This window comes from Cydia splendana, chromosome 1 (genome assembly GCF_910591565.1).
Source record: "Cydia splendana chromosome 1, ilCydSple1.2, whole genome shotgun sequence".
Lineage (NCBI taxonomy): Eukaryota > Metazoa > Arthropoda > Insecta > Lepidoptera > Tortricidae > Cydia > Cydia splendana.
The window spans coordinates 28,239,717-28,255,340 of record NC_085960.1 but is presented as its reverse complement, the minus strand read 5'-3'; the positions used below and the strand labels follow the sequence as shown (position 1 = coordinate 28,255,340).

General features: G+C 45.9%; 1 protein-coding gene across 1 annotated transcript in view; it reads left to right on the top strand.

Moving 5' to 3' along the window:
- The window catches only part of LOC134798343 (lysosomal-trafficking regulator), a 48,496-nt gene that overhangs the window by 23,452 nt on the left and 9,420 nt on the right, over positions 1–15,624 (top strand). Inside the window, exons 19-44 of the mRNA XM_063770754.1 lie at positions 276–330; positions 922–1,097; positions 1,565–1,639; positions 1,848–1,965; positions 2,276–2,442; positions 2,650–2,823; positions 3,411–3,554; positions 4,012–4,182; positions 4,501–4,650; positions 4,988–5,181; positions 5,558–5,604; positions 5,942–6,078; positions 6,679–6,783; positions 7,360–7,533; positions 8,101–8,190; positions 8,426–8,560; positions 10,168–10,338; positions 10,370–10,534; positions 11,314–11,400; positions 11,721–11,802; positions 11,905–12,078; positions 12,382–12,465; positions 12,682–12,800; positions 13,372–13,604; positions 14,163–14,353; positions 14,459–14,602. Coding sequence (XP_063626824.1) covers positions 276–330; positions 922–1,097; positions 1,565–1,639; positions 1,848–1,965; positions 2,276–2,442; positions 2,650–2,823; positions 3,411–3,554; positions 4,012–4,182; positions 4,501–4,650; positions 4,988–5,181; positions 5,558–5,604; positions 5,942–6,078; positions 6,679–6,783; positions 7,360–7,533; positions 8,101–8,190; positions 8,426–8,560; positions 10,168–10,338; positions 10,370–10,534; positions 11,314–11,400; positions 11,721–11,802; positions 11,905–12,078; positions 12,382–12,465; positions 12,682–12,800; positions 13,372–13,604; positions 14,163–14,353; positions 14,459–14,602 — 3,562 coding nt within the window. The remainder of the gene's footprint in view (positions 1–275; positions 331–921; positions 1,098–1,564; positions 1,640–1,847; positions 1,966–2,275; positions 2,443–2,649; positions 2,824–3,410; positions 3,555–4,011; positions 4,183–4,500; positions 4,651–4,987; positions 5,182–5,557; positions 5,605–5,941; positions 6,079–6,678; positions 6,784–7,359; positions 7,534–8,100; positions 8,191–8,425; positions 8,561–10,167; positions 10,339–10,369; positions 10,535–11,313; positions 11,401–11,720; positions 11,803–11,904; positions 12,079–12,381; positions 12,466–12,681; positions 12,801–13,371; positions 13,605–14,162; positions 14,354–14,458; positions 14,603–15,624) is intronic.

Genomic DNA, 15,624 nt, shown 5'->3' with positions numbered 1-15,624 from the left:
TTTGTCGAACATCAAGTTTTAAAGGTGGTTGGCCGCTGGAAGTTTTTAACAGATGGCGCCATCATAGCTTGCCCTGTCAATCCCTAGAATTGTGTATTTTTTTTTGTTTTTTTAATACCCGTTTAAGCTAAATCTCAGTAAAAGGGGCAAGCTATGATGGCGCCATCTATGCAAACCTTTGACAGATTGCCAACCCCATTGTTCGAAGTCGATTCTTAAAATGATATGATATGATAAAATTCCGATATTTTTGTTTTTACTTTTTTTGTTATCAGGTGACACTTTACATAGATGGATGCGAGTGTGAAACTGTGTCACTGCCTTTACAAGGTAAGAGCGTTACAGTATTCGGTTTTACGTACCTAGTTACATTTTTGTACATTTGATCTTAACCTCGTAAGGCCCAATGTGCATTACAATGTACACTTCGTGTCAATCTAATTAGAACCTTTCATTGACTAAATGAAGTAGCATTTCTTTTGTTTCATCGCTTTTTAAAACAATCGAAATTGGTTCCAATTTACTTATAAGGTTCAAATTAAAAAGGACCAATACTTTGTTGTAATAGGTCATAAATGCGTTAATTTAAGCCCCTCATAGGAGCATTCCATGAAATTGTCTACCGTTTGTCCCGTACAAACGCGAATTATCTGAAGATTTGCAGATATAAGAGGTTCCTTTTCTATGACAAATGGTCAAAAATATGCACAGAAAAATAATCGCCTGCTATAAATGACGAAAAAAAAGTCGCAACACAGGAAATAAAATGCGTTTGTACGGGACAGCCCGTGGAATGCTCCATAGCTGATTATAAATGAAATCCCTTAATACATATAAACGCTTATTTCACAAGTTTTTGAGTATAGTGTAACCTAACCTAACTTGGTGTAATACCTAAGCTACACATACGTTCTCACGCAGGCATCCTGGTCCGCAAAGTGACCCCCACGCACCTGCTGGTCGGTCACTCGGTGGCGGCGCTCGGCGGCTACCACATGTCGGGCTGCTGCGTGTACCGCGCGCCCGTGCTGGGCGCCGCCGCCGCGCTGCACGCCGCCGCGCACAAGCCTGAGCCGCACCCGCACCTCAAGTGCAAGGTGAGAGTTGTACATTCTACAGTTCGCCTACAATAACCGTGGATTGATGTCGAAGTGGCGAAGACTGGAATCGAAAGCGGGAGGGTATGCGCTGCAGTGGGGGCTAATTTCGCTATTCGTGGTATTCGTGAGAACTATAGGCTTCCAGACATAAGTGTCTCTTGGGCGTTTAAGAGTGCTTCAAGTTTAATTTTAAATGTATATAAAGAATGTGAGGACATAAAGAATCCCTTGTAGATAAAGGATCCCTTCTAAATGTAGAATTCTTATTGCGTTATTCAAAAAAGTCTGTAAAATTAAACGAGTAAGTGATCTTCGTTTGTCCCTATCCGTACTTTTGACATTTGTCCTTGTCAGAAAAATACAACATCTAGAAAAGGTTTGCTCAGTTCAAGGGAGTTATTCTGAAAAGAAATTTTCACGAAAACTTGAAAGAGGCTATAAAACCGTAAGTTTTCTTTTTACAGGTCGATAATGAAATTCCAAACTACTCAAGACTCTTGACTCCGAACGTGCTCGACTCAAACATCGATTGGGATCAGGTAAGCTTGGATCGCCTGTTAGATCTTTCTTCTCATATTATCATCATTGTTTAAGCACCCTTTGTGACGAGGCCATCACGTGGCTGATTGGACTTGATCAGTATTTATAACTGTTGGTTCTATACCATACGATTAAATAAATAAACCAGTGTCTAATATGTATAATATGTACTACAGTAAACAATACTAATGTATGTTTTATGTTTAGGTGTACGATATGTCCGGAGCGGCACTTCGTGAGCTGAACGAGAATCTGTTGCTATCCTTCAGCGCGCACGCACCTAATATCGTCAATCTCTACCACCAGACGACGCCATTACCCACAGGTAATTTGGTGTGCACGTTTAAGTCAATACTCTCTCTCTCTGTGGTCGCTCCCTCAGGACTGAGGATCGTGGTCATCGCTGGATGTCAATACATATCGTTTCAAAACCAAAGCTAGTGTTTTTTTTATTTATTTAAAAGATATTACGAGTATTTAATGATTTTGAGTTTATCACATGACTATACTTTAGTTCAGAGTGAGTTGAAAATCGACACACCTTACGCGCCACAATTTTTTGACAATTTATTGTAATGAACATTCGTACATTTTGATTTATAAAGAAAATATATCAGTATTCTTTTTTTCTCCAGTATTTTCCACTCGCAACCCGGGTCCGAAGCCAGTGGCGGGCGCCTGCGTCCCCGAGCCGCTAGCATGCACCTGGACCGTGCGCTGGAAAGCGTCCGGGCACTGCGGCATCGCGCCCGCAGTCTACATGCTGGGCGGGCCGTCTGTGCTGCTGTATCTGTTCGCCAGGGTAATGTACCTTAAGTTAGTGTTTATAAGATTCATTTTGTAATGTCTGAGCCACTAGCGCATGCGCCACTAAGGTTACCGGTCACTTTAGTAAGCATATGTGCATAGCAGTATTCTCAATCATGATTACTCAACAACCTGGGTCCGAACAGGTCGAAAACTTTTAGGAGACTTTTAACAATACTTAAAACCAATTTATTTCCTACAGGTAGTGGAAATGGGGGCGAGCGCAGAAGAACAAGCCATGGCATTGGGAATAGTCCTTCGCGTATGCCGAGCTGACAACAGGCTACGGTCGGCATTGCACGGCGCTGACGGCTTGGAGCTGCTGCTGCGAGTGTTCGGGGCGCCAAAGTGTCGCCTAACTCGTCTAATGCTGCAGGTAAAGACAGAATAACAAGTCATGGCATTGGGAATAGTCCTTCGCGTATGCCGAGCTGACAACAGGCTACGGTCAGCATTGCACGGCGCTGACGGGCTGAAGTTACTGCTGCGAGTGTTCGGGACACCAAAGTACATCTAACATGCCGAATGCTGCAGGCCAATTCCTTCAGAAACTACCAGGACGTTCTGTTGAACTCAAAAGCGATAACTAAGTCGTCGACAACTATTCTTTGGAGCACTAAACGCAGACCCAATACGGAAAGCCGATCCTCTCGGAGATTATTCGGGAGACTTTCGGCCAGTTGCGCTGAAAATGATGATTCTACGTCTTTTACGAGTGAGTATACCTCGATAGCAGAGACGATGCTTTGCTCGGCATTCGAGTATATTTCCTCGCGTGGGGCTGTGGGGCTAGCCTAAGCCAGTTTTCAACAGTCACTGAAATAGCTCAGCAAGCCAAACTATCGATTCTTTTAACCCGACAAAAGTTTGCTCTTCCACCCTTTTCTTTTTCTACTAGAGGGATTATATAATCATATGCTGTATGTGGCGTTACTAATATTGCTTACTTGCGTATTTCTGCAGGTGATCTTAGAGGAAGCCTGCACTAGCCCCGTCTTAACTTCCACCGGAGCTGGATTGGTGGTCAGCGGTGCCGACGCTGTTGTACGCGAGCCTGCGTTACTGGCGCTACTAGTGCAGGCCAGCCGCCATCTCGACACGGAGGAGGTATGAAGAACTGAATCCGAGTGTCTAGATGTTTATGATCCTAGAGGACGCCTGTATTAGCCCCACGTGTTAGCACCGGAGCCGGGTTGGTGGTTAGCGGTTCTCCTGTTGCATACCAGCCGCTATACAGAAGAGGCGAGTGTGCGCTATACGTAATTTGTGACCTTAGAAAAAGCCTGCAGACTTCCTGTGCTGACTTGTAGGAGATGTAAGCGGAACGGTCAGTTTTAGCAAACTGTAGCCCTTACATAAAAAAAGAAATTTGACAACTTAGGGCCATCCCACACTAGCGTCTTGAGCGTCGGCGTCTAGTTAGCACTATGGAAAATGGCGTCGCTGCGCAGTTTCGTCAACGTTGCGTCGAACAGCCATTGAGTTGACTAGACGCCGACGCTCGGCAGACGCTAGTGTGGTCCTTATCGGTACTTGTATTATTTACCGTTCTGTTGTTATCCAGGAACTGGAATGGGAAGTGGAGGGCGAGCGCATGCGCGGCTCTCTCTGGGCACTGACGTTGTGCTGCATACGTGCGCTGCTGGAAGACGCGGGCGCACGGCGGTGGCGCGCCTTCAACCAGCAGCAGCTGCACCGGCACCATCTACTACGGTTGTTGCTAGCTGCTTGCAAGGTAGAACGAGCTACAAAAATTATATGGACACATTTTGAATTTAGTTTATTCATAAAGTGGCCACGCACTTTTGCACTGTATGTACAGTCACGGCATTTTAATGTTTTCCACTTTTGAACCTGAATGCTATTACGAGTACATAGAATCGAAAAGTGACAAATCTTCAAATTCCGTGACTGTACATACAAGCTTGTACAGAGGAGACTTTAATCATCGACCCTAGCTAATACACATTAGATTTACAAACTTCCTGCAAGCGCAAAAGCGAAGAGCCTCCTCACCGCGCTAATATTCACGTACCAGGAGTTTTTTTTTCAGGAACGTTTCCTAAACTCGGAGGACAATCCAAGCCGCAGCCCGGACACGGCAGGCGCCTGCCTCGTTGGGGTGGTGGGGGGCTTGCTTGGCTCACCGCCCCTCCCCTGCCATCTGGCGGAGCTGTGCGACTTCCTACTGCTGATGCACCAGGTATGTCCTCTATCTTATGTCAGAGGGCCTACCGCGAACCACGTTCGACGTGTTGCCTCCCTGTCACACTTACGTACGAATTTACAAGTGCGACAGAGAGGCAACACGCCGAACGTGGTTCGCGGTAGGCCATCAGGACCGTGTAGCTTGCCCTCTGAAGATCGGTGTTGGGTCGAATTTCTTTTTTTAACTTTAAAACTCATTTAGCTCTTATAGAATTAACCTTGATTTAAAGAGATGACTGGTAAATATCTGTCTCTTTCTATAATAGGTACAAAAACTCCCTAAACAATGAGCTGAAAATATGTTCTCGAAATCTGATCTTTATTCCCACCAGGCAAGCGACACGTTTGTGACGCATTCGCGGGCGAACTTCTACTTCCTCCTAACGGCAGACACCCAGGACACCAGCGAGTTCATGATGAAGGCGCGGCGGCGGGAGCAGCCCGAGCCCACTGACAGCGGGAGTCTGCGGGAGGAGGACAGCAAGCTGATGAAGGGCATCATCAACATGCAGATAAAAGAGGGCAGGTTAGTGTCCACCAGCGGGCTCAGCACGGTTCCATTTTTATCGACTATCACTATGCGCGTCCCTTTCGCACTTACATACTTGTTAGAACGTGACAGGCATGGTGACAAGGGATAAAAACGCGACCGTGCTAAGCCGCCAGGTCTATTAGTCCTTAGACAAGGGACGCATTCGCCAGAAAATGACTTCCTCCTATGAACCAAGAAACAGGTTAGTGTTAACAGTGAGCTTAACTAACCTAACCAAACCGGGAACAACTTCCATTGTTTATTTGTCTATTTGTTTTTGCATGTTTCTCCAGTTACATACTTTTAACTGTTCAACGCAGCTACTTGCTTGTTTCTACATGACTTGTCAAAATTTTTAACTTGCTTACAGGAAACACAATATCTCATCCACGTCAGAGAATTCGGATTTAATTATTGGTAAGTTGATCATTTACATATATTACGATTAAAGTAAAGTGACTGTTCGCTTAATCACTACACCTTATAAAACAAACTCCCCCGCCGCGTCTGTCTGTTTGTGTGGTTGTCCACGATAAACTCAAAAACTACTGAACGGATTTTCATGCGGTTTTCACCTATCAATAGGGTGATTCTTGAGGAAGGTTTAGGTATATAATTTGTTAACCCGTACGAAGTCGGGGCGGGTCGCTAGTAAATATAAGAACTGAAGCAATTAATTAGACATTTGACTTCCCTTCAAAATCAAAATTCAACTAAATGATTTTAATGTATTTGATTTCCGGTTTGGTTTTAGAAACTAGCGGCGACATGTTGGACCTCGTAGAAAACGAGGTCGCGCCCGACGACGCACTCAGCGGGTACATAGTGGTCGACGTGGACGATGTAGCACACACAACCGTCGAGATGTACTCTAGCGGTATCTACCATGAGGTAATCTTAATCCTCGTATCAACTTTACAAGTCGAAATGCATCCTAGCCCAGTTGATGTCAATTTACCGTTGGTCTAATTGTAGTTGGCCAAATTCCTGTGGTCTTCGTGTCCTACGCAACAGGACTTTTATTTTTTTTGTTCTATTCATAAAACATTACGGGCCTGATTTAGTTAAATTATGTTTTAACTCTTTCTTACAAATACATAAGTCAAAATGACAGATAAAGACAAACGATTCATAGCTAATTCAGGCCAGTAACGCGTTTATGAATAACGCCATTACTCGCGGATTTAATAGCCGGATTGTTCGCGGGTTTCTTGTATAGCAACAACAAACCAACCTTAGACGAAAGTTACAGTACCATGACCACGATGGTTCTTTATAATTCTAATGTAAATAAGATTTCATATCTAAGCCGCGTCTATTTGTGTGTTTGTAAACTGAAAAACTCCGGAACGGATTTTCATGCGGCTGTCACCTGTCAATAGAGTGATTCTTGAGGAAGGTTTAGGTGTATAATTTGTTAATCCGTGCGAAGCCGGGGCGGGACGCTAGTTATTTCATATATCGTAAATATTAAATCTAGCATTATTACAGAAGCGAGTTCGCGCCGGCGCCGCGCCGGGGTGGACGGCTTGCGAGGGTCTACTGCTTCTCCTGAGAGACGCCATCTTACTGCTCTCCGAACACGACTTGGCGCAGGTACTCTTGAACTTTTGAATAACTTCCACTGGTCCTTTTTAGGGTTCCGTACCCAAAGGGTAAAAACGGGACCCTATTACTAAGACTCCACTGTCCGACTGTCCGTTTGCCTGTCTGTCTGTCACCAGGCTGTTTCCTATGAACCGTGATAGCTAGACAGTTGAAATTTTCAACGATGATGTATTTCTGTTGAAACGGAACCCTCGGTGGGAAAGTCCGACTCGCACTTGTCCGGTTTTTTACTACTTAATATACCTTAATTACTTTGAACACTATTTGTTGTGTGCTGCGGCCGTTATTTCTTGCAATTTCATCCTAAAACCTGTCCACCAACTTCACACTGTTTTCTCTACACATATACAGATGTTGTGCATAATTATTTTCCATCGTATTTTCACGGAAACGTTCGAACGTGTCTTGCTATTTCAGTCAGTCTCGGTACAAAAAGTACTGAGGTTGACTGAAGTAGCATGATAAATACGAACGTTTCGGGAAAATACGATGGAAAACAATTATGCACTACATCTATAACTGATTATTCGCAATAAGATTTGAAAGTCCTTAAATCCCGCCTAGGCGATGCAAGGCGCCATCCAGCCTGAGGCGCTGGTCGTGCTCGCGAACCACCGCGACGCGGGCGTGCGCGCCGCCGTGCTGCGCGTGGTGGGCGCGCTGCAGCGCCGCGGCGTGCCCGCGCTGCAGCCGCGCGTGCCGCACAAAACTTACCTCTACAGACATCTAGCCAACCAGGTACACAGTTTACAACCTTTTGCAAAGCCCTATCCAGCCTGAAACTCTCAACCGCAGGCAACGATACACGACTGTACCTGTCGTCTAGTTACTTACATTTGATGAATATTTCACCACTAAAACATTCCCTCATAATATAGTATCTCGATTTTACCGGCTTTTGTGATAATTTATTAAAACAGTTTTACATGATTCACGATTAGTTTCACTATCTAGACTTATATCGACCGGGCCTTATATAGACTGAGCGCGGTCTACACAACTTTGACACCCACCTATCTTTTTTTTTATTGAGAAACAAACAGTCTTATAATAAACATATGAGCAACAAATCTATCAATAATCTATCTTCATTTACCCGTGAACAAGATGCATGTAACTGCGTCGAAATATCGGAAGCTCGAATACAATAGGTAATCACGGTTCATATCCCGGTCGATATAAGTCTGAATTTATTAAAAACCGGAAAAAAATCAACAAGCCTTCTATTGATCAATCCATATCGTGGTAGACCGGCTCGAACTCTAATCCTTATGAACCTATGCAAACCCTTTGTTAATTTTGCAGATAGCATTGTATCCGAGCTCCGTGGAGCTGGCGGCAGCATGCGCCGCCCTTGTCACCAAATGCGATGTACCGTTGGAAGACCAGCTTGAGGTAAGCTTAATTACCTAATTATTTTTCATTTCAGTTCTTATTGTACAGCGAGTTGCAAACCCACTTAATGGATGAATTCCATTCATATGGTTACTTATGAAACGAATATTCAATTATAATTTCGTGTTTTTATTGGTATGAAATATAATTTTCAAATAAAACATTTTAAGATAAAAATAAAAATATTGATTGCCCCATAGCAAAAATCCAATTTTCATTAAACTTAATTATCCAGGATGATATCTGGGTGGATGTTTCACCTGAAATGCTACACTGTGCGGCTCCGCTCTTAGCAATGCTGCCAGCCTGCTTACACGATCCGCCGCTTGCGCACAACGTGTCTCTACTCGTTCGCCGCATTATTGACAAGGTAAGCCATGCCGCGGTAAGAAAACCCATTTTAATTCATAGCTAGTAGATGTAGATGTAGATGTAGTGTAGCGCCTGGCCGGAAGCAGGCGGGCTGTCGATCGCGTGTCGCGTTCATTCAGCCCGGTTCCCTGGAGTCGGAGCTGCAGGTTACTGTCCCGGCGGCATTCCCTCACCATTCTCCTCAAATCTTCTTGTTTTCCTGCAGAACAGAAGGACATCTTTGAGTTCGACGTCCTTTAGTTCGTTCTCTTTTAGTCTGTCTTTGCCGAATGTATTATATCGCGGTGCCGCATACATAATACATTCCGCTAGTAGGTATAAGCTAGTCTCCTCCTTACCACAGTGTGGACAGGAGGCATCTCTGCTAATCTCCATTATCTTAAGGTGTCTATTGAGAGTGTTATGACCTGTAATGATACCTGTCAGAAGTCTCAGACTGCTCTTACCTAGTTTCAGAAGATACCTGGTTCTCCTGTGATCTATGCCTTTGATCATCATCTTCGACTGTCTACATCCAGTTTCTTCTTCCCATTCTCTTTGTGCTTCCATCTCTTTTACCTTCTCTATGATTCCCTTCGTGACGTCCGCTGACATAGGTAGAGCCGGTTCCGGACCAATGTGATCCGTTTCCGCCCCCATCCTTGCCATCTCGTCCGCTTTCTCATTACCCGTCACTCCTTGGTGTCCTGGTACCCATGCCACCGTGACGCTTCTTCGTTTGCCTATCGAGTTAAGCTCCTCCTGACATTCTCTCACAAGGGAGGAGGTAACCGATGTTTTCTTTAGTGCCTACCGTGCTGCTTGGCTATCGGTATATATTACAACAGCGCCTTCTTGCTGCACACTCTCTTTAATTATATGTGCACAGCGCGCTATTGCACATACCTCTGCTTGAAATACGCTAGCATACCTACTCAACGGTATTGATACCTTCTCTCCCAGTTTAGGGATTACTATGCCTGCTCCTGCTAGTTTCGTCGAGCTTCTTCTTGAGCCATCCGTAAAACAGATAGTCGTCGGGTGACTGACTTCTACCTTCCAGTTGTCTCTCTCTCCTATATGTATCCTATACTTCGTGTCAAATATCTCCTGCCTTTTTATAAGGTCGTTATTGGCCATCAACATCTCAAATTTTGATAGCGCCTCTTTTTGTATCAGCGCGTGTCTCTTGTCCACACAGCTTCCTCTCCATTCCTTGCATGCTTTCATTCTATACCACTGTTCAGGGGCTCTGTTCTCTACCTCTATCCAGAGTGGCTTCAGGCCTAGCATTACCTCCAATGCATGTGTCGGGGTCGTTCTCATGGCCCCTGTCATCATGAGGCACGCTAATCTCTGTACTTTGGTTAGGTCTTTTTGGTATTCTTTAATACGGGCCCTATGCCACCATATCACTGCCCCGTATAGCACCCTGGGAAGTAGCTAGTAGCAATACCACCAGACTCTGTCTATTATTGACGAAAACTTACACCGACTGGTCATAAAACTTTATCTTTACGAATACAAAAGGACAAGACTCACTTTTCAATAACTTTTCTCAAACCGGATAATTAACTCCTTACTTTTTGACTCATTCGTTATGTACATTAATTCTGTTGCACACAGGGTTCCCTAAAACTGCTTTCCGAAATGTGCGTGGCCGAGGTGGCCGTGCGCTGTATACGCGACCTGGGCGCGACCGGGGAGTTCAACGGACGGGCGCTACTGCTGTCCGACATGGGGGCGCTACTTGCCAAGCTCGCGGTTAAGGCGCTCGAGTCACACCACCACATGCAGGTACTGTGACGGCTCCTTCACACAAGGCTCCCTAAACTTGCTCTCCGAAATGAGCGTGGCCGAGGTGGCCGTGCGCTGTATACGCGACCTGGGCGCGACCGGGGAGTTCAACGGACGGGCGCTACTGCTGTCCGACATGGGGGCGCTACTTGCCAAGCTCGCGGTTAAGGCGCTCGAGTCACACCACCACATGCAGGTACTGTGACGGCTCCTTCACACAAGGCTCCCTAAACTTGCTCTCCGAAATGAGCGTGGCCGAGGTGGCCGTGCGCTGTATACGCGACCTGGGCGCGACCGGGGAGTTCAACGGACGGGCGCTACTACTGTCCGACATGGGGACGCTGCTCGCGAAACTCGCGGTCAAGGCGCTAGAGTCGCACCACCACATGCAGGTACTGTGACGGCTCCTACACACAAGGTTCCCTAAACTTGCTCTCCGAAATGAGCGTGGCCGAGGTGGCCGTGCGCTGTATACGCGACCTGGGCGCGACCGGGGAGGTCAACGGACGGGCGCTACTACTGTCCGACATGGGGGCGCTGATCGCGAAACTCGCGGTCAAGGCGCTAGAGTCGCACCACTACATGTAGGTACTGTGACGGCTCCTACACACACAACTTGCTCTCCGAAATGAGCGTCGCCGAGGTGGCCGTGCGCTGTATACGCGACCTGGGCGCGACCGGGGAGTTCAGCGGACGGGCGCTACTACTGTCCGACATGGGGGCGCTACTCGCCAAGCTCGCGGTCAAGGCGCTAGAGTCACACCACCACATGCAGGTACTGTGTGTAGAATGTGTATGATTTTTGACCTACCAGATGTAAAAGTAAACGCATATGGCCTAGCCCTTAAAGCTGGTCCTTTAGATTCAGAGGTCTTTAAACTTTTTGACGCAAAGACCACAGCCAGGCCTTCGGTTCTCCCGATTTCTTAAAGACTAGTTACAGCGGAAATTAGATGAGATGTGTATTGTCCACAGATAATCACCGATATGCATCATATGCTGACATATGTGGAATTGACGGCCGAAAGCGAGAACATAGCGCGAGCCGCACGCGGTGCCCAGGTATACACAATTTGCACTTTTTAATATCATCATCACAACTGAGCTATTTGTACTATGGTGTGGCTGAAGTTTTGGCTGAGCGAAACTGATTTGTGGTTCGCTCGGCTGGTAAAAATATGCTACTTTATTACATGAAAACCATATGCAAAATAACAGCTGTAGTATATAAGTACAAGCTAAGTTAAAATCGTGGCCGCATAGTGACAACTTTGTTATTTGACTAAAAGTTAATTTATGGGAGATAGCTGTCCCAAGAAATATGAAAGGTGGGATATGGATGTGCTTTTTGCGTTTGTATCAAAACAGCGTTAAACTTGCAGGTGGCATTGTTCGTGGCACAACTCGACCACTTGGACATAGCCAGCCGCGCGCGTCAGAAAAATAACAACTACTTTACTAATGGTATGTTCTCTAGTTGCTAGAAAATTCCATTGTGAAAAATACTCTCAAGTATTGTAATGACTATATATCAAAAACTAAAAAAAAAATATTATGATTCCGCAGTGCTTTCATCAGCAGTATCGCTGGGTACAGAGGGAATATCCCAAACGGAACTGGAAGCTCGACACTTAGCCACCGTCACTGCGGCGGTGAACTTCTTGCAGTCGCGGTCACCCGCGCTGCCGGTCCACTCCGAGGGCGAGCTAGTGGAACAACTACTAGTCATGCTTATAGCCGGTAAGTCACCTAGTGAATAAACTCACTGACAAAAATAAAACGAAACCGCACACAACATGTTCATCTTGCCTAATGGCTAATAACTTATCACGAGACGCATAGGTAATGACAGTTGGCCTAAGAGCATCTCTTAGGTTCAGTTCTGTATTAAGTTGGCGTATTAACTGCCGAGGATCGTAATAGCATCAATGAACACTTGCTGGCTTTCCAACTGCTACGCTTCTAGTCCAAGACAGGAGCATTGAGGGTCGACTGTAGTCGAACGTTTGATTGCCCAAACTCCAGTAATATTTTTGTTTCCAGCCGTGAGCGGGGGTCTCCCAACGCGGCGGGCGTGGTGGGCAGGCTCCGGTGGGGATGGATGGCTGCGTGCTCTACGAGAGCTAGGTTCATTTTTCCACTTACTACCCTACATTGTTTATTTTTTAATTGAGTACATTTGCCCAGTGAGTTAATGCTTATTAAATTTTTGTTTAACTTTCTTGTCTTGATACATAGGGACTTGTTTTTTTATTAAAACTCGCGCATTTGCTCTCAAAAGGCACAATTCAGAACTGCTGGTGAAGATTTCGAAATTATGGCTAATGGGTTTTTTTAATCTAGTGTGGTGGGTGGGCGCACCAGCTCCGGGCGCACGCACGCTACAACCGCACCTACTGCGTGCACTGCACGCCGCCCCACACGTGGCCACCATGCTCAAGCCTCCACCACCTTGCAGAAAGGTAATCATCATAGACTACTCTTATTTAAGCGGTCATCACACTATTGCAGATGCGTACGCCGCCCCGGTGTGTGAGCGAGACAGCGTTTTGCACGTGTCGCTATATATGTGCCACTCATCAACAACACCAACACATCTGAATGTAAAGACCATCTTACAGTCAGTTCGAGTATCCCACTGACTGCGCCAGTTAGCCTTTAAACACTGAGATAGAAAATAAAATTGATAGAGTATGAGGAAAACCTTTTTTGTTGTGAGAAAACAACTGATTACCTACCAAAGTATATAACAAACGAAGATATTTACGGTGGCGTATGTTCCGGCAAGGTCGGTGGAGCGGTAGTTTAGACGGACTTTGCCAAAAGTTTAAACTTGACTATTCATGGCCCTACTAGTCTGGCCCTACCCTACTTGTAAAACCTTTTTGAAAGAAATACGATGAGAGCACTTTCAATAACCTTGTTTCGAGGGTTTTCAATATGTACCTACCAGTTATCATTTTATAGGTAACAAAAAGCATTTTCCCCATATGTATCAATTTCATTACTATACTACAGTTACTTGTATGTCAGTTGGCAGTGTACCTGCTCCTGATGTTGCGTCACATGCACACGCTAGCCGAGAACGGCGGCGAGGGCGTTGAACTCGCCATCACAGACTGGGCGCGCGGCTGGTGCATGGCGCTCCAAGATGGGCTTGAGAACAGGCTCGGAGCTGCGCTACAAGACGAGGCTGCTGCCCTACTGAGAGTTGACGAGGAGCGCTGGGCCAAGACTACCCACCACTACAACGCCAATATTGGCAAGTAAGTACGAGAGCTGGGAACTCGAAATCACTAATTGGGCGCGCGGCTGGTGCGTGGCGCTACAAGACAGGCTTTAGAACAGATTCGGAGCTGCTTTGCCTGACGAGGCTGAGGCTTGAGAGCTGACGAGGAGCGCTGGGCCAAGACTGCCCACAACCACAAGGCCAACATCGGAAAGTAAGTACCAGGGCGTTGAACTCCTCATAGATCACGGGTTAGGCGCACTACTGGTGCGTGGCGCTACAAGATGGGCTCGAGACTGTGCTCGGAGCGGCGTTGCAAGACGAGGCCGCGCCGCTACTGAGAGCAGATGAAGAACTATGGGCCGTGACTAGCCACAACCACAACGCCAATATTGGGAAGTGAGTATACTGCGCACAGGAGGGACTGATGAGCCGGCTCTAAGCAGTTTGACAAGAAGCATGAGGGTATTGACAATTCGAGGTAGCATCATAGGAATCACAGCGTTATATAAATATAACATAAGATATGGTACTTATCAACACAAAATACTGTACTTTTTTTCCATTTAGTCTTAACAAAAGATCTTTGCTTCAGAATAATCTTCAGCAAGGAGTCTCTAGCGACGCGTCTAACCGAGTCAGCAATGGCAGCAACGCGAACCGTAGTGGACGCACAAAACGGAGAACGCAAGGCGTTTATGGAAGTGCTGCGGCGCTCGCAGTCTTCTGCTGCCGTCGCAACGAGGCGCTGGCAGCGACTGGCCGACCATCTCACTCATGAGCAAGGTATGACCGGTATGCGAGGACAAATTGAACGCAAATGTAAGATACTGTTCCTACTGAATCTCCGTGAAATAGACGGTTAATTATCACGTTACTTTTTGTTTGCAGCATTATGGCACGATCCGGAATCGTACCCCGTGTCATGGGAGCTGGACGGCGCGGAGGCGCCGGGCCGCGTGCGCGTGCGTCTGCGTCGCGCCCATCTCGCGCTCAAACCGCGCTTCCTTAAGCCCAGCCACCAGCACAAGCCTGGTGAGTAGACAAACTCACTCACTGAATATTAAAGACACCCGCGCGAAGGGTGGCAAATCTCAGTGTTCGGGGCCCCACTGATTAACAGTCCGCCGGATGGTATCTGCCTGTCAGTTTTTCGGAACTGTCAACTTTTTGTTCTAACTGACAGGCCGATTCCGTCCGGCGCACTGTTAATCAGTGGGCCCCTTTAGGAGCATGACAAGAGCGGCTTGCCTGCCTTCAACGGCAGACTGTAGGACCACAGAGTACCTACTAAACTATCCAAAGTGTATGCCCGATGATAGATCGTCTGGTCGCTCATAGGACTGTCAAAGTGATAATAGTCAAGCGACCAGCGGAAACACTATACTGGCACCATCATAGCACAAGCCTAGCTTAGTTAATTTGATCAGATTATTGTCGAATGTAACTCTAATAATGTTTTTTTCTCAAAAATAGACGGCAAAGTCGACATTGCCGTATAAAAAATTGGTCGCGAAGTGCGGAGTTTATGGTCAGTCAAAAATTAAAAAGTTAAAAACATTGCAGTCTCGATTTTGGGACTGCAATGTTGCATACAAATTCCATTATTTGTCGAGTTCCAAACTTTTTAAATAAATGGCCATATCAAATGAAGGCACAGGCCCATTAAACAGCCAAACAGATGATTAGTAATAATTATTATAGTGTTGGTATCGCGACTATTTAGCTGCCTCAAATAGCTTGGCGGATTTTCTGCAGAAAAATACACTTCTATTTTAAAATTTAAAAAATAATAAGGCGGCAAAGCAAACTTTTTCAATTGTTTCTACTTTTTTCTGTAAAAAATATATGTAAGAACGTTGCTTCTGTAAAATATTCCTATTATATTTATATTTGTTGCACCATTTTTGAGAAAAGCACTATATATGACTCGGCTGGAAGGCTACTTGCTGGCTTCGGATTCAATTAAACGGACTCCCAAGGACATCCGTTTAAAACGAATCCTCAGCCTGCAAGTAGCTACTTCCGAGCCTCGACAATAATGTACTATTTCTCAA